At 41.7% G+C, this 23,109-nt stretch overlaps 3 protein-coding genes and 1 long non-coding RNA gene across 13 annotated transcripts in view; 1 reads left to right on the top strand and 3 right to left on the bottom strand.

Moving 5' to 3' along the window:
- LOC117950538 overlaps positions 1-866 on the top strand; it is a 24,933-nt gene extending 24,067 nt beyond the window's left edge. Inside the window, exon 3 of the long non-coding RNA XR_004657933.1 lies at positions 737-866. This is a non-coding gene — a long non-coding RNA (uncharacterized LOC117950538). The remainder of the gene's footprint in view (positions 1-736) is intronic.
- serbp1a (SERPINE1 mRNA binding protein 1a) overlaps positions 1-6,159 on the bottom strand; it is an 8,623-nt gene extending 2,464 nt beyond the window's left edge. The window contains exons 1-6 of one of the 6 annotated variants that reach the window (XM_034881658.1): positions 5,794-6,159; positions 4,063-4,246; positions 3,521-3,664; positions 3,319-3,387; positions 1,078-1,152; positions 759-930 (exon numbers count right to left, since the gene is read on the bottom strand). In XM_034881658.1, coding sequence (XP_034737549.1) covers positions 759-930; positions 1,078-1,152; positions 3,319-3,387; positions 3,521-3,664; positions 4,063-4,246; positions 5,794-6,049 — 900 coding nt within the window. In that variant the 5' untranslated portion in view covers positions 6,050-6,159. Of the gene's footprint in view, positions 1-758; positions 931-1,077; positions 1,153-3,318; positions 3,391-3,520; positions 3,665-4,062; positions 4,247-5,793 lie in introns of all 6 variants that reach the window. The other 5 variants (XM_034881656.1, XM_034881659.1, XM_034881657.1 and 2 more) reach the window with 5 other exon arrangements.
- Positions 6,160-9,437: 3,278 nt separating this feature from the next.
- Positions 9,438-13,032, bottom strand: hsd17b7 (hydroxysteroid (17-beta) dehydrogenase 7). The gene is given in 10 exon segments (XM_034881662.1): positions 9,438-9,704; positions 9,706-9,786; positions 9,878-9,976; positions 10,053-10,109; positions 10,199-10,312; positions 10,460-10,654; positions 11,428-11,542; positions 11,749-11,841; positions 12,136-12,342; positions 12,898-13,032. Coding segments are annotated over 10 exon segments (1,044 nt in total). The 5' UTR covers positions 12,933-13,032; the 3' UTR covers positions 9,438-9,656.
- Positions 13,033-13,182: 150 nt separating this feature from the next.
- The window catches only part of ddr2a (discoidin domain receptor tyrosine kinase 2a), a 35,918-nt gene continuing 25,991 nt past the window's right edge, over positions 13,183-23,109 (bottom strand). Inside the window, exons 4-17 of one of the 5 annotated variants that reach the window (XM_034882312.1) lie at positions 22,478-22,709; positions 22,004-22,151; positions 21,070-21,172; positions 20,323-20,503; positions 19,947-20,187; positions 19,581-19,646; positions 18,930-19,066; positions 18,580-18,790; positions 18,227-18,459; positions 16,154-16,281; positions 15,810-16,007; positions 15,477-15,711; positions 15,172-15,321; positions 13,183-14,941 (exon numbers count right to left, since the gene is read on the bottom strand). In XM_034882312.1, the coding sequence (XP_034738203.1) occupies positions 14,810-14,941; positions 15,172-15,321; positions 15,477-15,711; positions 15,810-16,007; positions 16,154-16,281; positions 18,227-18,459; positions 18,580-18,790; positions 18,930-19,066; positions 19,581-19,646; positions 19,947-20,187; positions 20,323-20,503; positions 21,070-21,172; positions 22,004-22,151; positions 22,478-22,709 (2,395 nt within the window). In that variant the 3' untranslated portion in view covers positions 13,183-14,809. Of the gene's footprint in view, positions 14,942-15,171; positions 15,322-15,476; positions 15,712-15,809; positions 16,008-16,153; positions 16,282-18,226; positions 18,460-18,579; positions 18,791-18,929; positions 19,071-19,580; positions 19,647-19,946; positions 20,188-20,322; positions 20,504-21,069; positions 21,173-22,003; positions 22,152-22,477; positions 22,710-23,109 lie in introns of all 5 variants that reach the window. The other 4 variants (XM_034882315.1, XM_034882314.1, XM_034882316.1 and 1 more) reach the window with 4 other exon arrangements.

Below are 23,109 nucleotides of genomic sequence, written 5' to 3'. Positions count from 1 at the left end.
ACACACACACACACACACACACACACACACACACACACACACACGTGACTACTAATTCAATTTTATTTATAGTATCAATTTGTGAGAGTTATCTTGAGACCCTTTACAGATAGGAGGTATAGACCACACTCTAGAATTTACAAGGACCCAACAGTTCTAGTACTTTCCTCCAGAGCAAGCATTTAGTGCGACGGTGGCGAGGAAAAACTCCCTTTTAGGAACAAACTTTGGACAGACCCAGGCTCTTGGTAGGCGGTGTCTGACAACCGGTTGGGGTTAATGTTACTTTTGCATTAAATTTGTCTTGATGCTTAATACATGGTCAGCATGACATTTAAGTATACTGTAACAACTAAAATCTGACGTCTGGCAGCTACAAACTCCACCTAGTCCTGTGGTTGGAGTGGCGCATGTGACGTGCAGCTATTAAGAACTTATCGCTTTTGTTTAGCAGCTAATTTTTAGTTAAGTTTGGGTTGAGCCTGACCAGCCTGCAGTCATTCACAGGAAACTGATGCAACACTTCAAAAGTGATGAGATTTCCTTGGTGATAGGGGCAGGGTGTAAGATTTGTACATTTATCTTGTTACATTGCTTTGAAGAAAGAAAGAAAATAACTTATCTTTTTGGGATGACCTTAAGAACTTGCAAAATATTAAAGGTCTACAAAGTCAAATGTGTCATAGTCTGCCAAACTCATCGCCAAAACTGAATGTGAAACATGATGTATTTAGAGCAGAGCTACAGGCTTGACTCACTTCTGCCTTGGACTTGTGCAGCACAAATCCCTTGTTCCAATCAGCTCCCTCATTGGCCTTACGGATGTTGAACTCCACCTTGGCCCGCTCCTTGTCCTGCATGGCCTTCCATTCATCCAGAGTCATCTCCTTGGGACCTTCTTCCTTTACTTCCTCAACCTCATTCTCCCTTCAACACACACAGACACACAGTGTCACAGCGTTAATGTTAAATATAAATGTGGGCTTGGTGGCTGGTTGTCTTTCTTTGAACAGCAGCGACTATGCAGTCCGAACTAATTACAACTTATGAGTGCTTTATTAAAAAAAAAAAACTAACTTGTTCTCAGAGTCAGCCGGTGGATGCTCCTCTCCTTCAGGGTTCTCTTCAGTGACGTTCGATTGGTCAAGCTCGCTAGAAAAAAATAAATACAAATTCCCGTAAAGAATTGGTATGGAGAACCAGGGAATTAATATATCCTGTCGACCATTATCCAACCTCTAGGCGTGTAAAGATGTGATGATCGAATTTTTTTTTATAATTTTCACTCTTTATTGATCTCCAATGTGGAAATTACAAGTTACACTCTGTTATTACACACAGGCAACACACACACTCACACACAATATGTATGTAACGGACCCCTGGATCGGTCTAAACGGACCACGGGTCGGCCATGGCCCGTTTCTGTAGGATTGTGAAATTGGTTATTCATGTTGGGGGTGGCAGGGATCAGCCAATAGATGCCTTTGTATGGGTTGCAGAAGAAAGAAAACATGCCGACTATATATATATATATATATATATATATATATATATATATATATATATATATATATATATATATGTGTGTGTGTGTGTGTGTGTGTGTGTGTGTATTTATTTTGGGTGTGTTAAGATGTGCAACAGTATTAAATTGTGCTCCGATACGTACTAACGTAATAGATAGGATGATTATCGGAGGGCTCACAATGACTAACGTGGACCAATATTTGTGTTACTGTCCTAGATTACTGCAGCAAGGAGCCCGTTTCATCTTCTATAGAGCTGATGCATTAGTCATTTTGTTATAACTGGCTAGCTTAACAAATTGTTGAAGTTGTACTATTATCATGTCCTAGCTTTATTACCGGGTCCCGTTTACGAAATCTATATTTATTTAAAAGTAAGCAATGCTTCTTTTATAGAACTGGCTTATTTAATGTATAATGGGAAATTAATTTGATCAAATTCAAAGCGGCCCATTCTCCTCATGCCGGCAGCTAACATATTATCTATGAACCATATCTTAACCCACTTATCTAAATAAGTATCAGATCGTTTTGCTGAAGGGAGCAATGCCCACCCCTACCAAACTTCACATTATATCATAACATGGCAAACAAAGCACACAAGGTTTTCACTCAACGATTACCCACATATGCTGAAGAGCGCAAAAGCTAATTGGCGTGCGAGTCTGTCAAACTATAGTGAGCAAAAACGAAATTGAGCTGGAACGGCCGCTTGCACGTGTATAAGAAGTTAACATTGCTCCACCGCCGTTGGGCATGAAAAGAGAAACTTATCACCTGGACGAGGAAAAGAACAAACCGGAGGTCATGCCGTTATCTGTGCTTCGGTAAAGCAGGCTTTAGGCGCAAAAGCAGAACAAGATAATACAATTACTGAAGCAGCTGACATTCACATTGCCATATAGCCACGGTGGATCTAATGGAAACGTTCCTCCAAACGCTCAAATGTTCTTTATTTTATTCAATTCAGTTTTATTTATAGTATCAATTCATAACAAGAGTTATCTTGAGCCCCTTTACAGATAGAGTAGGTCTAGACCACACTCGAGAATTTACAAGGACCCAACAGTTCTAGTAGTTCCCTCCAGAGCAAGCAACAGTGGCGAGAAAAAAACTTCCTTTTAGGCAGAAACCTAGGACAGACCCAGACTCTTGGTAGGTGGTGTCTGACGACCGGTTGGGGTTAGAATGAAGAGTGCCAACAACTGCCCCCCCCCCAAAAGTAGTAGTTGTTTGTAGTAGTTCATGGCATAGCAGGGCACTGTGTAGCATTTCAAGGCACAGCAGGACGATATTTCAGGGATGCTTTTTAATTGGATTTCCTACTGTGACCTGTTGCCTTTTGGGAAAGTGTTTGTTCAGTGTATGTGCAGTGTCATACAGCATTGTTCCTCATTTTTGTAATGAAAATAATTTATTGCGCAAAATGTTACGCTTCTTTTCATTTCCAATCAGGTTAAGTCATTCTTAATTCTTGCAAAGGGTAACCGATAAACTGGTGTTTGACTCATTTTATATTCAAATAATTTGGCACAATTCTGAACTAGGAGTCCATTTGATTTGGAATTAATGAGAAGAATAACTGACAAAAAAAAGAAATAATGGGAATATCCAAGTATACCAAGACCTACCTATCCTATGCATCTCCAAATGAGATAACAAGACACTATTAAGTGTTCTCTAAAAATACAGCATACAAGAAAAAAACATATTGCATGAAGAATTTTGAGTTCAGGTGTTCTATACCTCCCATCAAGCAAAGTTTCTGTTTGCATGTATAAGAACTTACGTTATGTCATCCTTAACAGTGCCCCAGTTGTGAGATCCACTTCCACCACGCTTCTCCTCACCCTTCATACTACTGAAAGAAAATTAGCTTTAGCCAGGATCATGACACACGCACTGCATCAAGCACACCACATCTTTAATAGACCTGGTGTAAATAAAGAATATTTTATTTAATGGCTTTATAAGAACTAAAAGGTACTTACGATCGGTCACTGCCACTGTGTCTGTCAAATTCACGCTTTCCTCTGGAGTCGAAGCCGTCGTTGCGGCCAACCCCACGGCCTCTGGCACCGCCACGGCTTCCTCTGGCACCACCGCGTCCTCTCATCGGCCTATCACCAATAGATCTGATGAAAGGGACCAACATTGTCAAATCCCCATTAAAGCATGGGAGTCTCTCCCTATCAGAAGCTTAGATCTAAAGCAGGTCATCTACAGGCTATTCTCTCTTATAAAGTGGACAGCACAATTTTGTTTTGTTTTATCAATTTTACACATGTAAACTGATAAGGAACCACATGAGCCCACAGCAATTTGAGCAAAACTAACATACTAAGTTACTAAGCCTTATCACTGTAAGCAACGCCTTTAACGGTTGCTGACCCTACCCCACCCCCTAGTGAATGTTGCTTTTTCCTCATGTGGAGCTAGAAAACAAAAACATATAATAGGGGATTCACTTTCCTCTTTTCAAAAAATGGTTGGTGTTCAATTGAAATGTCTGTCGATTAGAATATGAACTCACTTCTCAACTGAGAATTCACCTCCCTCTGGCTTCTCGCCCGCATCACCAGCAGGCCTTTCGAAGCGGCGCGGGGGCCGCCTGTCCACGGGCCGCCTGTCTGTGGAGGGGCGCCCCTCTCCCTGGCCGCCCTGGGGTCTGAAGCCTTCGCCCTCGGGCTTGCGGCCCATTCTCCTCATGCCGGCACCTAGGATTGACCACAACATGAGGATTAGAGGACCAATATCACTGATAGATCAGGACCCACTGAGGAGCCGCAGAAAAGAGAAAGTAGAGGAAGTGATTGTTCAATTTAAATGGAGCAAATCATTGCAATTACTGTGCAGAATAAAAGAAGCAGCTAGTAGGATCCATTTACTAAATACTGTGCAATGTCCTTTTATCTGCAACGGAATCCAATAATTAAAAAAAAAGGGTAAACTACAGCATACACAAAAACAACAGAACCTGCAGGTGAGTAATCTTATGCAGACACAAGTTAGCAACATGTGCTTAAGCTAATTGAGTAGACTTGTTTTAAACACTCTTCGCTAGATGAGGCAGGTGAGTAATCTTATATCATAATAGGATCAAGAGTAGAATCCCCCATTATTTCCTAGTCTGACTGAAAAGTGTGCTTATCCGTTTAATCACTCGGTTACTGTAGTTGGAATTACCACCTACATTGTATTTAACCCGCCATGGCACATGGTTGACGGCTGCTGGCCCAGTGTGACACAACAAGTCCCACCCATTGCTTAAATCACCAGCTACCAAAATAGACACCCTCCACTACACAGCAGCAGCTGGGTGCATCATCGTTGGCGCACCTGTCTCATCTTCTCTCAAGCAAACGGATATAAGCTCGCTTGGCAGACTTACATGATAATAATGGCCAGTTAACGGCCCGTACGTAGGTGACTGGACACTTAGTTAGTAAGAACACGCAGTACCGTAATGTACACACTTTCAACAAATGTTTACACGTTGAATTAAAAATTATGAGAATTTTCATAGACCATACTATCTGGCATAGCAGAAATGGGGAAAATAAATTATTTGAGGCAGGTCTATCACTTGCAAAGAGCATGTATGTGCGCCAATGGGAAGTGGCAGTTTGGAGGCTGTGCTTTAACAGCTCCACACTCCAACCACGAGGTTCATCACCATGAGAGCAGTGCTGCTCCTAATGTCTGACATATCCACCGCGAGGAAGATGATGCATTTACTGCACTTTACTTCCACAAGTACGTTGTATTTCAATGTGGAAGATAGTACTTAGCAACTTTAAGTTTATGTCTATTTAATCACGTTTTAAAAAAAATTAAATTTTTTTTAAACAAAATCTCGTTCGAGCAATTTAAGGTAAAATCCGCAATACGTGTTTACTGAAGGTCACGACTTTACCGGAGTACTATTTTAACACCTCCAGGCCACTTTCTCTAGTTAGCCAGGCTTTCGGGTTCTGCCTGTTCAACAAGGCCGATGGGGGTGGGGGACAAGCCAAAACAAGTTGGCTTGCAAACCGTTTATCACCGAATCGGTTAAGCCCCACACATCCCGTTGTTTTACACGTTTTTATAAAGGTTATAGTTCCAGCAACTGACAGCCAACACGGTCACAAAAGCAGCCATGCGGACCTCATGTCACGGGAGCTTGGGAACCACTGCTAGCTAGTAATCAACTTAGCCTGTTAGCCTTAAGTCTTTTACTTGCAGCTTGGCTAAGGGTGACAAAAATTTAAATATATCTTACCATCTTTCTTCAGTGGGACGGGGGCCTGGGTCTCCTCCTTCTTATCAGTAAGTGGGACCTTTCTGTCTTTTTGGGACTCTTTTTTCGGCTGCTTGGCAGCCTGGGTTGCAGTCTTGGCGGCACCAGGAGCAGGAGCCTCCTTCTTCTTTACTTCAGCTTGCTTAAGCAGCTCAAACGGATCCGACTCGTCGTCAAATAACTGGTCGAACCGATTGGTTATGGCACAGCCAAAACCTTCTTGCATTTGTCCGGGCATGATGGCGCCCCTTCAGCAGGATTTCCTCCGATTCTACGAGGCTTGGTGCGAACACTTCGCTAGATGAAGCCACAAGATGGCTGGGAAAAGGACGTTCTTCTCTTCCGGTGCGATAGACATCCGGGACCTCGAGGTTGGCGCGGATGGGGTGTGTAGTTTTTTGAGAAATGAGATGCAATTGACTTAGTGACGGAATAGATCAATGAGAAACTACACTACACACAATGCCAGTCTCTCTAGTGTTGCTTGCCTCTGTAAAGACAAGCATGGGTGCCCTCATACACACTCTTGTTTTGATTCCTAGGACCTCAGTTTAAAACTAGAGAGGGCTCCACTGCTCCGTCAGGCCTGTTGTATGTACACATAAATACCTTCACAAAACTCTAGGGAGACAGCAGGTGCATCTGTTTGTAGCTATTAGCCTATGTTTTAGTTAAATTAGAAGATGTGTTGTGAGGAAAGTTCAACATATGATTTAGTTATATTTACAAAATATTCAGGAAAACTCATCAAAGAGGGAAAGACTCTACACTCATTGGCTGTTATGTCATTTAAATCTGGCTCACACAAGTTTTCACACCATGAGGCACGGGCCCTCTAACCCTGCTTGTAGCCTACTGCTATTGTAAGCAATAACTCACACTTATACTTAGATATTTAGCACCACTCCTAGTGTAAATTGACCTAATCCATACCAAAAGTGCTTCAATGAAACATGGTGACTTTAGAAAGCAATATTTTGGTTAGAGGACATCTCTTATTTGTCAGCCACAGTCATTTTCAGAGGATGAAGAGTTAACAATGAAATAGCACATTACAAGTTGCGGTTTGTGGACAGACATGCACACACATGTCATACAGCTGTCTATTTGTTTATTAGCAGTTTATCTCCAAATTGGGGCATCTATGGCTTAGGCCGCAATGTTTACTGTTTGACTCTGGTCAGGGACCTTTTGTTGTTTGTTATCCCTCTCTCTCCTCAGTTATTTCTGTACTATCTCTGCAAATTAAAGGCAAAATTTACCAGAGAAAAACTTCAAATTAAGTTGTCTGTGAGAGTAGACACAGTGGGGTGTATTTTTGGGGTGGGAATGTGGGATGTACACAACAAATGAATATGTAAACGTTACCTTGCATTCAGGTGCTAGTGGGAAAATTCAGCACATGGGACTTTTTTAGTCAGCTGGTGTTCTGAAACAGCATTGCATTTGCATTTAGTATGTTGGTTGTTGGAGGAGGACTGTGCTCTTTTAAAGCGGATGTTATCAGTTTTTCTTTATCTTACACAGGAAAAGCATTTGGTCACCACATAGACATCCTGATCAGTTCTCACTGCTTCCTTATAATGTTACAACCTATTTCATAAAGTTGCAACACATAAGCAGAAGACATTTCTAAATATGTTTAACAAAACTTTGAGTGTTTTTCAAATAAATAGGCGGAAACTGCCTGGGTGAAAAAATGACGGCAAAAGAAGTTTGAGGGTAACTGAAAAAGTTACAGCCTATTACAAACACTTTAAAAATGTGTCGGCCTATTCATTTAAATACATGTCTGTTTGTGTTTTTATGCCTCATGACGACTCTGATCAATTCATATTTTACATTTCTTTATTACACATTTAGCTTTCATTTTAATATTATATGTATCAGAGTATCATTGGTCCATTCACCATTCAAATAGTATGATGTTATTTACCCAGCAAGGCTAGTTTTTGACTCAGTGGTTAAAACTTGATCTTACATGTAAAGCCCCCCCCCAAATAAAGGCATTAACCCCAATCTCTCGTTGTTTATAGTGTGGTATTTTGGGAGTCGGGAGCTCGAGTTTGACCTAATAGGGAGAGTCAACTCCTGCCATGCAGCTGCTGGGCTTGTTAGGGACAACTGATCTCTGTTATTGCAGGGAGACATTTGCACTGAAGGTCTGTTTAAATGTATAATATAAATACAAAGATGATTCTTTAAGTTTACTTATTTACCTTTTAATTAGATATTTCAACTTAGTAGGGACAACCAAACACACATTGGGTAAAAAGGTATCCTTTAAGAAGTACAATAGTGTTTAGTGTTGTTTTAAATGAATTTGAATTTCGCTGAATGTTCAGCATAATCAGTTGGCATAAATTTTGTCCAGAATGGTCTCAGTCTAAATTCCACAAAGTTCATATTAGGCAATAGGCAGAAGTATTTCACTGCCTGGATTTCAAAGGTGAAACTAATCTCACTACTTTATCCCATTATCATACAAGACTTATACACCTAAGTAATATTTCATGAGATTCATTTTGGAATCACCTGCTATAAAAGATTTATTTGAAAAGATGAGTGGACTACTCTAAATTCTTGAATGGTTGGAGTAGCCTACAGCTTTTAGGTTACAGAAAGTAAAGACAAATAGATGTGTAGCCGGTGTGTTGCTTGAGCACTCACACTTATCTGGGCTGGAAAACTATTTCAAAATCCCACGTTATATTTCATGGCAGGCAAAACTGTTGCAAACCAAATTTCAGGTAATTCCAAACTTTCGCTGTCACTGGAATTTAGTTTTGCCCTCAAATTGTATTGTAAAATAATTGTAAAATATGAAACAAATGTTTTTTTTGTGTGCAATGTTCATTTTTTAAATGACATTAAAATGGGTTTATTCCACCACCTGCAGTTAGACTGTTGCTGTCATAGGGGTCACTTATGAGCCCCGTTCCACATCCTGTTCAAACCGGGACTAGTTCAAGAAGAGAGGTGGCAACAAAAATAATCGCTTATTGTCTGCTTGTCTCTATTTCGCGTTACTGAACTGGTGCTGATGTGCCCCGACCCAGTCGGACGGACAGTCCCTCCTGAACACACTCTGGGAGCTCAGCCGATTATTCCCTGCGCATCTGAAGATGACATCTCCAGTCGCCAAAGCCATGATGGAGTCCTACGCGCTCATGGCCATGGTCATGGGCACGTTTTTCGTCTATTTCTGTGGGATGGTGTGGGCATTTTGCAACCCGAAACTGAGCGAAGCAGAGGAGGCGTGTGGGACTGATAAACAAGCTGCGGAACACGGGGACGACTGCTGGGTTTGTGCCCCAAATCCTCCAAAGCGGAATTCCAGGTGCGCCTGCACGCATGTGCCAGCACCGCACGCAGAGGGGCTCACACAGACCACTTATGTCCACTTTTGGGATGACACTGATAGTCTGCTGTCAGACTGCACTACATTTTGCCGCGACGATGATGGAACTAACAACCAAATTGGACATAGTCCCTCCTGGACCGCGCAGCCTGAAAAGTTGATGACCTAGCCGATCCATGTCTGCATATTTGTGTCCTTTTCAATATTATACTTTACGCAGTGAAGAGACTGTAAATCATTAAGATAAAGTGGAAGAGAAAAAAGGCATTGATTAGATTTATTGTAAACTCTTTCTCAAACCATCACAGCATACATTCATGTTCTTTGATGTGTTATGCTTGTATTGACTGTACCTTCTTTATTGTGCTCTGAATTCAGGCTTGCATGTTACTGTGTCACTCAGAGGACATAATTATTTTGGTGAGGTCAGACTACTGGTCACCTGCCTGACAGGAATAAATACTCTCCATCCCAGAATTGTGTGTCAACATGATCCAGGTCCTGCAGGAGTACTGCAAACCTTTTTTTCCCCCCTTCAGTTTCTTTCTTACTTCACTTTCAATTTGCAGTAATTTCTCATACAAAGCATTGGATGTTTCCAAATCAATATCCATCTGTAAAGCAAGACAGAAGACACAAAATTTGCAACATGAACAATTTTATTAGTGTTTTAACTGAAGATGTGGATAGTAGTGCTTTCCGTACCTTTCGTGGCTGTGTGTAGTTGTTGCCTAGCCCAGATGTTAAGCTGTGGTACTTGGCTTGAGGGTCCAATGATTCCGGCTTTTGCTTAAATAGCCAGAGCTGCAAAAAAGAGCAGTACTCATGAATTAATTTGTTCTGAACTGGATATGGAAACAAGAACATGAGTTTTACCAACCAGGGCTTCAGCTCCATTGTAAGGGCTCAGCTTGAAAGTATTGGTGAACATTCTTATCTGAGATTACCAGGGAGAAATGCATTAAGATACAGGGAATTATTTCAGCAGTGTGTGACCATATTTGGCCATTTCAGAGTTGCACTCACAAGCCAAAAGACGGGCACAAGCAGGGTCCAGAGGAAGGCTGGGAAGGAGGGCAGGATACTGTAGGTCAGATTGGTCATCACAAAACCAGGACAAATGACAGATGAGTACAAACCCTACAGAGTACAATAAAAGCAGTATCACAGTTATCAACGTCATGGGAGGTAAAAAAAGGTTTTGAAAAAAGATTATTCTTGCAGTTATGGGTGATACACAGCATGTGAGGGCTGTGTGGGTGTGTGTGTGAGAGAGAGGGCGCCAACCTGTTTGTTGTAGTGTGTGTTGAGCGACAGGCTGAGCAGGTCGGAGGCATATTTGGAGGAACTGTAGGGTTGGGTTCCTCTCTGGTGCTGCACGTCTTCAAGTTTAAAAGCTGAGCGGTGAGCATTGCTGGAGGAGGTCCAGATCAGATGGGACGTCCGGCCTCCATGCCACAATAATGGTTCCAGCTCCCTGATCTGGGCCACAACACAGCATTACAAGATATCTTATTCATGAAGTCACAAAGGCTGAGTTTCAGCCTTAAAAAATATGTTTTCATATAACAAAGAGATATTACTTCTACTTCTTTCTACAGCAGGGCAGAATAAGCCAGATTGCTGATTTGAATTTAGAAAATTAAACTTAATTTTAGAAACTTTGTTGATTTGTTTGAGAAACAGATGTGAACATTGTATCTTACTCATTTATTTTGACATACAAATGCACTTTTATACATCTACTATAGATCGTAGACTATCTTAAGATATAGCATGCAAGCAGCAACGATAAAGGCAACTCTTTCCTAACTAATCAGCAACATTTAATTCCTTCCAAATTGTATTGAATGCTTAAAAAAAATCACTTTTGCAAAAGTAAATGTGTTTTCCTCTCTAAACTATGCGTGAATACAGCACCAAAGATGGATTTATGTTTAAAGTCTAAACAGGAACTTTGAGAAGGTTTCTCTGGAACGGCAACCTAATACACACCAGAATTGATCTGCAAAAGCACAGCAAGCACAATACTGTCTGTGGTGACCTTGAACAGCACACACTGTTAATTTTTAATCAGCATCGTTGCTAGGTAACAGACAGATCCAGTATCAGCTATATTCATTCCATCAAGGGTAAACACCTGGCAAGAACTACTGTCCCTGCAGAAAACTGTAGGAAACATTTTGAGTTAGATTCTATTTGTTGATAAAACCATACTACGAGATAATTCAGTGACCTAAATAGCGTTTACTCACTAGTATGAAGTGACCAAAGAGGTTGGTCTCAAATACTTGTTGCAGGCCATCAGGGGTGACACAGTCCTTCTGTGTCAAAATACCCTTGCCATTGGCAAACATGGTGATGATACGACTGCAAAAGAAAGAAACCTGAGCTCTAGAAAGGTTGCATAGTAGATAGAAGAGATGATTTCGAATAAGCAATTTTAAAAACGTTGCTGTATATAGGCTGTACATAGTTTAAAGTACAAAAAGGCACCAATGCAGCTCATTGATTTGGAGTAGCTTCACACACATCCAGCATAGACAACAGATCATGCATTTGAGCATGTGAAGTACCTGGAGAAGAAGGCTTTGAAAAAGCCTTTCACGTCAAACTGTGGGTTTGGCATGATGCCTGCGTTCAGGTAGAGGTAGTCCAGCCGGTTATACCTGCAGGGGACTATCAAAGTAAACCTTAACTTCCAACTTTATTGTCCCGAAGGAAATTTGGTCAAGGACCATGACATACATAAAATATTGACAGCACAACACAAGGTACACCTGCCACACTGAATCAGAAGCTCAAAGACGAGCTAAAAACATTGGAATGGCGGCAATGTCACACATACAGTATTCACTTCTGAACACACATATAACACACAGTGTCTAGGACATAAACTATCGATGAGTATTTGTTTTAAATGTGGATTTGAGCGTCAGGCTGTTGTGAGTCCATCTTTCCACCTGAGTTTAACCTCCTGAGCAGCAGTGAGGACGGAGGTGATGCTGCTGGTGTCCATCTGCAGCAGGGCCACCTGGGCTGCGGGGTGAGAGCTAAGAAGGGCCCAGCGGGCAGCCTGAGCCCGCCGCATGTTCCTGCAGGCCAGACACAGCTGGAGACCCTCGGTGTCCTGCGACAGAAGACGCTCACACAGGGCCAGGCCAATGCCACTGCAGTGAGACATAATAGGATGGAAGGGCCGCCTTAGACATAATAAGTTTCTAATGAAAATCTGGAAAGTGTTATCCACGCCTTTATAACTAGTCAATTAGACTACTGCAATGCCTTGCTCCGTGGCATCAGTAAAAGTCCCTCTCCTGCCTCCAGCTCATCCGTAACTCTGCTGCCACCCATCATACCTGTTGCTTTAATTAATCTTAATATATTATTGATCACTTATAAAACCCTGAGAGGCATTTACCAGATGTCTTATTTACTATGTCCCCACCACGGGATCTTTGCTGTTACAAAGTCCAGATTCAGAGGCGATAGGGCCATATTGTAAAGCACTTTGTAACTGTGTTTTAAAAGGTGATATATAAATACATTTTATTATAATTATATGTAATATCTGTTATTACAGCATATGTATGACTTTGATGACATCATTGACCAAAAATAATTCCACATACTACATGTGTATGACAAAATGATACTGCCATTTGGGCCAGGACTCTCCTGACAAAGAGATTTTAAAAAGTCAAAACAATAAAAACAGACATTACCTATTTGGCCCCGTCACCAAAACCACCTTATTCATCTTTTCTGGTCCAAACTGGAAACAAACTGCAAACAGAAAACACTACATTCATGACCAAAGGTTCTGTTCATATGTTCTGTGTTCAGTTCCTGATGTGGTGCATGTTCTTTACTCCGCCTCCATGTTGTGATTGGTCACTGCAGCAGTGCTCAGCCAATACAACGTTGTTACCGGTCAGCTGAGCTTCATGGACCGCCCACACAGTGTCAAATATTCAGTACTTAGGAATGAAGCAAGAGTTCTCAAAGAGATAGAATTCCCTGTTTACATTTTATTTGTAATTTGTCTATCAATGTACAACATTTGTTTACAACGTATATAAAAACACTCTTACTGAAACATATATGTAATAAGACCAAATATGTAATAAAACCAATCATTGAATCTGTCAGGGTGCCATTACATTTTTACAGCTATACATCTGCCCCTCAAACTCATTCATAACAGAGAGATGTCTTTATCCCATGGGAATCACCACAGGCTTCACAAATACTCAAATGTTTTATATATCATATTAAACTTATATGGATGGATTGTTTGCCTAGATTGCAAAATACAAAAGATATGGATGACTTCCAAATGAAAAGTTGAAAATATTGTGCATAAGGTCTTTTATGAACGAGTTAAATGGGACAAAGGCCTCTGATAAAAGGGGTCGAGCCTGTGAATCCAGCTAAAGTGGCAGAAAATCAGTGGTATGCAGTATGAAGTTCAAGCTATTAGAGTTATACACAGAAGTGGAAAAGAGGGAAATAATCCAGCATACATCAACAAAAGAAAGAACAAACTAATAATTAAAGTAGATAAGTCATTAGCTGTGTTTGCTTTCACAAGCTAATATAAACTAACCTGAAGCATTCATACTGTTCATACTGAACTGACAGAGCAAAACGCAGAATTATCAGAGAGTAATATTAGTTTGTGATGGATGCAAGACAGAATAATAACAGTTTGCAGCGGGAAACAAACCAAATCTACTGCAGCAGTTTGTTTGGTGTTTATACCTGAAATGTGAGTGGCAGATTTACTGAATCACTTTGAATGTGATGCTCCAAACACGTCAACCAGGAAAGAATAATAATCCCCAAATATATCAACAAAACATAACCAGATGAAACACATATGAACATAAATATTAATACAAAATATTACTATTTGAGATTTGAGAACTATCTATTGAAAATACCCAGTTCATACAAACTTCATGTTCAAATTATAGAAGGAAAACTGCAACAAAATGAGATAATACTTGATATTTCCTTGTTATTCCAAATGTGTGGAGTATGTCTGAGAAACTGAGATGAAATACTTGAAATATACAATGAAATGTTTCATGTTTCCTGCTCTACATTCAAGCAGTCTTCCAAAAGAAAACACAAGAAAGTTCTTCAACAATGCTGTACAAGTTTGTTCCCAAACACTGTAACATGGAAAATGGACCCATCTTTAAAAAAAAGAAAAGAAAAAACAATTTTAAAAAAACATTTCAAAAGTGACGAATGTCACTTGCTACATTTCATTTAGGCTTCATCACGTGACAACCCACCTTAATCACGTTTCTGCATGTGTTATAAAACAGAATAGATTTTTTCTAAGAATACCTGTATGTCTACAAACATCTTAGCCAACGTGATTGTGCCAATTAAACTCAATCTGGCACAAACCAACTGGTATTCCATCTTTGTAGAGTGTAAGTCCATGAAACAGTGTTTCCCAGATCGTAGCTTGAAGCGCACAGGTGGCTCTCATCCAGTTTCTTTACTGAAACAAGAAGGCTTGAACCTGTATTGTGTCTGAATCATGGTCTACTCTTGTCTTGCACCATTTCTCCAGAGATGATTTATCTGGGAATCACTGTCTTTAACATAGTCCCCGGCTTAAGGCTGTATTTCCAGGAGGGCTCGGTGTATATCCTGGAAGGAGGGCCGTTCCTTTGTGTTCCTCCTCCAGCAGCTTAGCATGATCTTGTAGAGCGAGTCTGGACACAAGACAGGCTGAGGCAGGTAGATCTGTACAACAGGGGATGAGACGTTAAAGCCAGGGATTCTCCTCCTCGCCCCTCCTTTTGATATGTGGATCATTGGTCATGCAAGGCTTATTTGTATAGCACATTTCAGCAACAAGGCAATTCAAACTGAAAACATTAAAGAGCAATTAAAAACATTAGCCAAAGAAAATATAAAAACAGCTATAATAGAATAAGACAGGTATGTAGTGGTATGGTTGTAACATCACTCACCTGTCTTTTCTGGTCCCTGAAAAACTCCCCTGTGTTCTCTATTACCTGCTCATCAGTGAGCTGGGAGTAGGGTTGCTCTTTGCAGAAGTTTAGTATCTCCCACAAGGTCACCCCAAAAGCCCACACATCGCTAGCTGTGGTGAACTTACCCTGCACAACAAAAGATATTGGTATGTATGGAAGAGGATTAGGGCCACATGTGGGAAATGTATTTCAGTTTAAAGTTCCCATTCCTAGATATGTCTATCAACTTGGCAAGAAAACATGACATGAAGTCAGATCTTTTGTGAAGTAGTGGTCCTTACCAGCAGGATGCTCTCCCATGACATCCAGCGTATCGGCAGTACCGCTCTGCCCTGGATGCGGTAGTAGTCACCACTGTACAGGTTTCTGCTCATGCCAAAGTCAGCTATCTTTATCGTGTAATTTTTGCCCACCAGGCAATTGCGTGTAGCCAAGTCTCGATGAACAAAGTTTAGAAAGGAGAGGTACTTCATCCCCGACGCTATCTGAGCAGCCATGTAGCACAGATTATTGAAGCTGGAGAGGAGAATACAGAAACAGTGTAATGTGTTGGGAATGAAACAAACACACACACAGTTAGACATACAGCTGCCTCTCACTTTGTTCACACTCACCTGACTGTAGGTGCATTGCTGAGCAGAGCGAGTTGTCCCTCGGGTTCGTGGCGGGACAGAAACTGGTTGAGATCTCCGTTCTCCATGTACTCTGTGATCATACAGAGAGGGTCGCTGTAGATGCACACAGCTAGCAGGCGAATGATGTTGGGGTCCTTCAAACGTGACATGATCTTTATCTCTTTCAGAAAGTCATTCCTACCAAAACACAAAAAGTAAGTGATTACACAGAGAGACATCAGAATTATATAAACTTTTAATTTCAACTTTCTACTTTCAATTTCAGGTACAGGCTAAAAATTTGGTATTTGGTGCCGACCACATGGGTCATCTAAAGTCAATACCTTGCATTTTTGTTGGCGTCTGAACGGAGCATCTTCACAGCCACTAAAACTGGCACGTCTTCTGGGATGTCAAATAAAAACTCTTTATTCATAAATTCCTGCATTCCGTCTGCTTCGCACAGGTGCACCTGAGAAGGGGTGGAAAGGATATATATATATATATATATATATATATACAGTGAGGAAAATAAGTATTGAACACTCTGCAATTTTGCAAGTTCTCCCACTTAGAAATCCTGGACGGGTCTGAAATTGTCATCGTAGGTGCATGTCCACTGTGAGAGACATAATCTAAAAAAAAAAATCCAGAAATCACAATGTATGATTTTTTAACTATTTATTTGTATGATACAGCTGCAAATAAGTATTTGAACACCTGAGGAAATCAATGTTAATATTTGGTACAGTAGCCTTTGTTTGCAATTCCAGAGGTCAAACGTTTCCTGTAGTTTTTCACCAGGTTTGCACACACTGCAGAAGGGATTTTGGCCCACTCCTCCACACAGATCTTTTCTAGATCAGTCAGGTTTCTGGGCTGTTGCTGAGAAACACAGAGTTTGAGCTCCCTCCAAAGATTCTCTATTGGGTTTAGGTCTGGAGACTGGCTAGGCCCCGCCAAAACCTTGATCTGCTTCTTACAGAGCCACTCCTTGGTTATCCTGGCTGTGTGCTTCGGGTCATTGTCATGTTGGAAGACCCAGCCTCGACCCATCTTCAATGCTCTAACTGAGGGAAGGAGGTTGTTCCCCATAATCTCGCAATACATGGCCCCGGTCATCCTCTTCTTAATGCAGTGCAATCGCCCTGTCCCATGTGCAGAAAAATACCCCCAAAGCATGATGCTACCACCCCCATGCTTCACAGTAGGGATGTCGTTCTTGGTATGGTACTCATCATTCTTCTTCCTCCAAACACGGTTAGTGGAATTATGACCAAAAGGTTCTATTTTGGTCTCATCTGACCACATGACTTTCTCCCATGACTCCTCTGGATCATCCAAATGGTCACTGGCAAACTTAAGACGGGCCTTGACATGTGCTGGTTTAGGCAGGGGAACCTTCCGTGCCATGCATGATTTCAAACCATGACGTCTTAGTGTATTACCAACAGTAACCTTGGAAACGGTGGTCCCAGCTCTTTTCAGGTCATTGACCAGCTCCTCCCGTGTAGTTCTGGGCTGATTTTTCACCTTTCTTAGGATCATTGAGACCCCACGAGGTGAGATCTTGCATGGAGCCCCAGTCCGAGGGAGATTGAAAGTCATGTTCAGCTTCTTCCATTTTCTAATGATTGCTCCAACAGTGGACCTTTTTTCACCAAGCAGCTTGGCATTTTCCCGTAGCCCTCTCCAGCCTTGTTGAGGTGTACAGTTTTGTCTCTATTGTCTTTGGACAGCTCTTTGGTCTTGGCCATGTTAGTAGTTGGATTCTTACTGATTGTATTGGGTGGACAAGTGTATTTATGCAGCTAACAACCTCAAACAGGTGCATCTAATTTAGGATAAAAAATGGAGTGGAGGTGGACATTTTGAAGGCAGACTAACCGGTCTTTCAGGGTCAGAATTGTAGCTGACAGGTGTTCAAATACTTATTTGCAGCTGTATCATATAAATAAATAGTTTAAAAAGCATACATTGTGATTTCTGGATTTCTTTTTTAGATTATGTCTCTCACAGTGGACATGCACCTACGATGATAATTTCAGACCCCTCCGTGATTTCTAAGTGGAAGAACTTGCAAAATAGCAGGGTGTTCAAATACTTATTTTCCTCACTGTATCGTATAAATCGTTAAATTTGGGTTTACTATTGTTACGCTGTTATTGGTTTGGGGTTTCACACCCATGTGGGTCCCAAAGGCTCTTTGCTAACGTTCATAAACATCCCAACTCACAAAGATAAAAAGAGAGAAAATGCAGGGAAAAGGCATGGTCTCTGCAGATACAGAAATCACCACTTCTAGTTGGGCATAAGTGATGATTGAGAGGGATTCCTTTTGTATTAGTCTACACATGGTTTTGAAGCTCATCTAAAGCTGTGAGAAAAGCTGGGGAAGAATGGAATAGAGCATACACCTCTCCAAACTGGCCCTCTCCCAGCTTCTCTTTGAATGTGAGCAGCTTTCGCGGGAACTCCTCCACTGCAACATCCTTCCCTGACAACAGGTCCATAGTTAATGCGGGGATCGCGTATGTGTTGCCTCCGGTTACGCCTTGCAGGTTCACAATGTCTGCCTCTGCGTAGTGAGGGGCGCCATCTTGGACTGCAGTAGATGTGGTGGATTTAGAAGCTGCTGTGCTGGAGGAAGCTGAAACACAATACGGGAAACTGCAACTAAGAAGTCAATAAGATAAAGGGAGGAACTCACCATGTTGAGTACCAATTGAGATGGATGTGTATATGTAAAAAAAATTCTGTGTCCACCTACCAGGCTCCTCGGAGCTCTGAGCAAACTCAGGCAGCTTACATATGATGCGTGATGGCTCCTGGTAGTCTGGTCCAAGGGGGAAGATGCGCTCATAGGTGGAATTAGACTGCTGCTCACTGGTTGTGCTCGACTGGTTGTGGGTGTAAGCGAACGTCTCACTCTGTATTGACAAACTAGCAGTTAGTTCATCGTCCAGCATCCGGCGAGAGGCCTAGAATGAAGGACGTGGGGGGGTGAAGGAACAGATCTGACCACCTCCCAAAAGAAGATTCAATGGAAATGCATAAAATGACTCAACATGCACAGGCGCACACATTTGATCCACAGTAATACATCAGTTATGAGCTCACCTTCTCCAACATCTTCTGCCACACCTGTCTCCACAAGATGATGACAATGATGACCACGAGGATGAAGATGATGGCCACTAAACAGCCAATCAGTATGCGGGTGTTGCTGTCATCTACTTTGTGGGTGGGGTCATCCTCTGGGCGAGGAATCAGGAAGAGACACATTTTACTGTCTGCATGCATGATGGGGGACCATACTCTACTTGTCAATTACGTCAGGAGTCATGTTGGTTCAAAAGTAAGTCATTACCCACTGTATAGGTATGCACATAACTACACTCAGCAATAGTTTGGATTTACAAAAAACATGTAATGGATTTCTTTGAAATGTGTTGCAAAAGCAGAATAGATCTTAAGTAGAAAATTGAATAAACTACGACAGGTAGTGTGACTTGTCAAACAGGTGTAACCAATAAAATTAAAATGCTATGCTGCTATTTTGCATGCTGACACACCTACATTTATATTTTTAGTTCCACCTGTGTAGTCAAAATGTCTACTGTGAGAAACCTCCACTTATTAGGAGCAAGGTGATGTTAGATTACTGTGTGCTGGTATGTGCGTGTGTGTGTGTGTGTGTGTGTTTGTGTGTGTGTGTGTGTGTGTGTGTGTGTGTGTGTGTGTGTGTGTGTGTGTGTGGCAATCACTGACCTAGTGGTGTGTCAGGTGTCAGTCCTGGCTCGGGAGGAGCCAGTGTTGTGTCGTACATGGCTGTATCTGAAAGGCCAAAGACACAGAGCCGTTAAGAAATTCAACTGTGCATCCTTCACCCCCCCCACGTCCTTCATTCTAGGCCTCTCGCCGGATGCTGGACGATGAACTAACTTCTAGTTTGTCAATACAGAGTGAGACGTTCTTCAATCCGAAAGCCTAAAAACAGACTTCAATGTAGTAATAATAACAAATAAAATATACTGTTATTATGCACAGTCTCTCCAAATATTTGCAGAAGTAAGTAAAGTGTAAAAGTAGATATATACTTAAATTAAACTGCAGTAAGAGTTCATCAGTCTATACCTGACTGGAAGGTGATCTCGCTGAACAACATCCAGGCATCAGCAAAGTAGAACTGGCACTTGATGGCGCTTGCCATGTGATTGGCCAGGTTGACGGTGACGAAGCGGGCACTGGAATTCTCATTATCCTCCACGGGGCTAAAGGAGAGCGGCGTGGCTTCCCAGTCTGCCTCGGAGCGGAAGTAACACACCACCTGGCGGAAGACCCTGACGTGCCGTGAGTACATGTTGTTGCAATGGACCTAGATGCAGATAAAGACACATGAGGAGACTTTCAGTGCTGATGAGAGATGTAATATACACAAACACATATATATTTATACACACACACACACACACACACACAGTGTATTAACTTGTATCATCAAGAGCCTCACCTTCATGGTAGTGAAGTTGCGTATGCGGTCAAACTCAAACATGATTTCAACATTGGAGAAGCTCTCATTAGTCCAACCCACGTAGTCATACCCGGCCCACACATTGTGAGTGTCGAGACTTTGTGTAAAATCATCCTGGCCACACACTCCATCAGTCAGCTGGCCCAAGCCCTCTGTCATACTGAGAAACAAAGAAGTGTAAAAGAGAGGCAGCAAACACAGAGAAACATCCTTTATGGTCAAAGAAAGCACTCAGTGAAACCATTTAACACTAGGTGGCAGCATTGATAAAACCAATTCCTCCTTTGCAGTTGGCTGTGATATCGTTAAAAAATATATAATAAAAGCCATTTTCTTTTCCATCTGTCCAGTTGCCTCCACAAAGAGAAGGAAGTCGGCCTTTGTCATGGAGGACATTATTCACCGTTCCATAATTTAAACATTCCTGTCAACAAAAGACTGATTGGTTAATTCCGGTTGCTGAACTTTAGAAGCATGGTTGACTCAGTCATTCCTATGAGTTTTGCCTAACTAAGTAAACTACGGTGACCCACTCTCCACCGCCTGTCTCTTTGCTTTCACCATGGTGACAGGGCAACAACAAGGTGAGGGGGAAAAGTACTGAGGAAGGATGAGAGCAATGACGAAGCAGTATAGTGGGTGTTTGAAGGAGAAAAAGGAAGGGAATAATAGAACACACACAGAAACGCACACATTCAAACAAATACAGACACACACCACACACACCTGTAGCTGACAGCTCCATCATAGACAGAGTCGTTGAGATAAGCAGAGTAAGCAGGCAAGCTCATCTGTTGTCCTGCTGCAGCGTTGTATGACACCAGACCATCTGTAAAGCAAGGACAATTATTTATTTATGAAATTACATAACCCCACAAGATTTTCAGTGAGTCTTAATGATTCTGAACTCATGCTATGCAAAGAAGATTGCCCAAAGTTAGTTTCAGTATTGTAGCATTTTCCAGCATGTACTGTACGTGTAAATATACGGATGCAGAATATGTGATGTTTTCAAACAGTATGAAGAAATGCTGTAATTAAAGGGCCTGTGATTTAATTAACTTTTTATTTTTACACTTTTTCCTCTTCTTCTACTTTGATTGGATCTCAGATTTCACCAGGTTTCCATAGGCTTACTCAGTAATGTTGTAATGTGGTACAAATTATCTAAAAGAAACATTTTAAAACATAACCACAAATTTGTTAAGCTCTTTACTTGACAAACTTTCTTCCAGCTATAAAAGGGCAGTACTACTACAGTCTATTACTTTCGTTGTTTGCCTTTTTATTCTATCACTTTGACCTCACATTTCACAAGGTCCCATGATCTAAATCTCAAGTTTAAATTTGACACACATGGGTTAGGGGCGTTTTGGGCACACATGCTTTCCTAAAATGCTCATGTACTCTATATGCCATGAAACAAATAAATGTCTCTACATTTAAGGTGGTAAGGCATTGATATAATTATTTTAGTGCAAATTAGTGTTTAAAAAAACTGTCCTTGTAGAAAAAAGAGACAGAGAATCAGCTGATCCTTTCTGTCTTTACATGCTCAAAGGTAAGAACTGGAGCCTCAGCTCAGCTGTCAGTTTTGCACTTTTGGCAGGGGCTCACAAGCCCTTACATAACCCTTCTGCAGTCCTTGTCCACCTCTTACCCAGCCATTCACAGCCGTAGAGCTCCACTCTCATGCAGACGTTCATGGAGTGGTCTGTGACGGGCATGAAGCGGACGAAGCGAGCGATAATGGGCGGCTCGAGGTCCTTGAGTACAATGTCGTAGGCGTTCCTGTTTCCTTCAATCACCTGCAGGTTAAAGTAAACAAACACACCTTGACTTCATAAAGAAGATCAGGATGGAAGGATGCAACTGACCCATGGCCTCTTTTTATCATTCATAGATAATGAAGAATCACTGAATCAGTCCAAATACTATCTCTATTATGACTATAAACACAGTCATACCAGGTATAAACAACGACAGGCCATAAAAGCATGACCTGAAGGCAGATGATGAGTATCAGTACACAGGGCATCTTTTTACAAGTTTGTTGTAAAAGTCCAAATAGATTACGGAGTGACATCCAAGCCAGGATACACCCCAGCCAGCACAGGCTGATAGGTCCACTTACCTGCTTGCCCTGCCTGTTTCTCCATGAGATCCACCGGCTGCCATCACGGCTGTACTTAATCTTGTACATCTGAGCAAACTCATTACCGATGCCTCCCGCGTGACGCCCCTGAGTGCCCACAAGGGTGATGAAGTGGAGCGAGCGCAGGTCAATCTGGAGAAACTCTTTCAGGCTGTCTGGCTCCACTGTTATCTCTGGACACCACGCGCCATCGCCCTCCTCCGAGTTCAACCTAGGAGAGACACGGAGAGAAACGCAGGGTGGGGGAAATGATGTTCATATTTAAATTACAGCAGGAAATGGAAAAGAGCAAGACGGAGAGGAGAAATTGGAACAGGATGGAGAGAAAACGGTGAGGGGAAAGTTAAATTGAGTGTGGTGGTGGATTTCAGTTCTTATAGCACGTTATAAAAACACCTCGGAGAAAGCCTGCGTCATAAATTCATCTTAAAGTGTTAACTTTGGGCAAGGGTCTAGCAGGGGCAAGGGTGAGCTGGGCGAGACTGAAAACACAGCCGGAATGATTACATCATTATCCTGATACTCACTAACGGCCACCCAAGTTCTTCTCCACACACGCACGCACGCACACCCACACACACACACACACACACACATACACACACACACAC

This window comes from Etheostoma cragini, chromosome 9 (assembly GCF_013103735.1).
Source record: "Etheostoma cragini isolate CJK2018 chromosome 9, CSU_Ecrag_1.0, whole genome shotgun sequence".
Lineage (NCBI taxonomy): Eukaryota > Metazoa > Chordata > Actinopteri > Perciformes > Percidae > Etheostoma > Etheostoma cragini.
The sequence above is the reverse complement of the archived record's forward strand: the minus strand, read 5'-3'. Positions and strand labels throughout refer to the sequence as shown.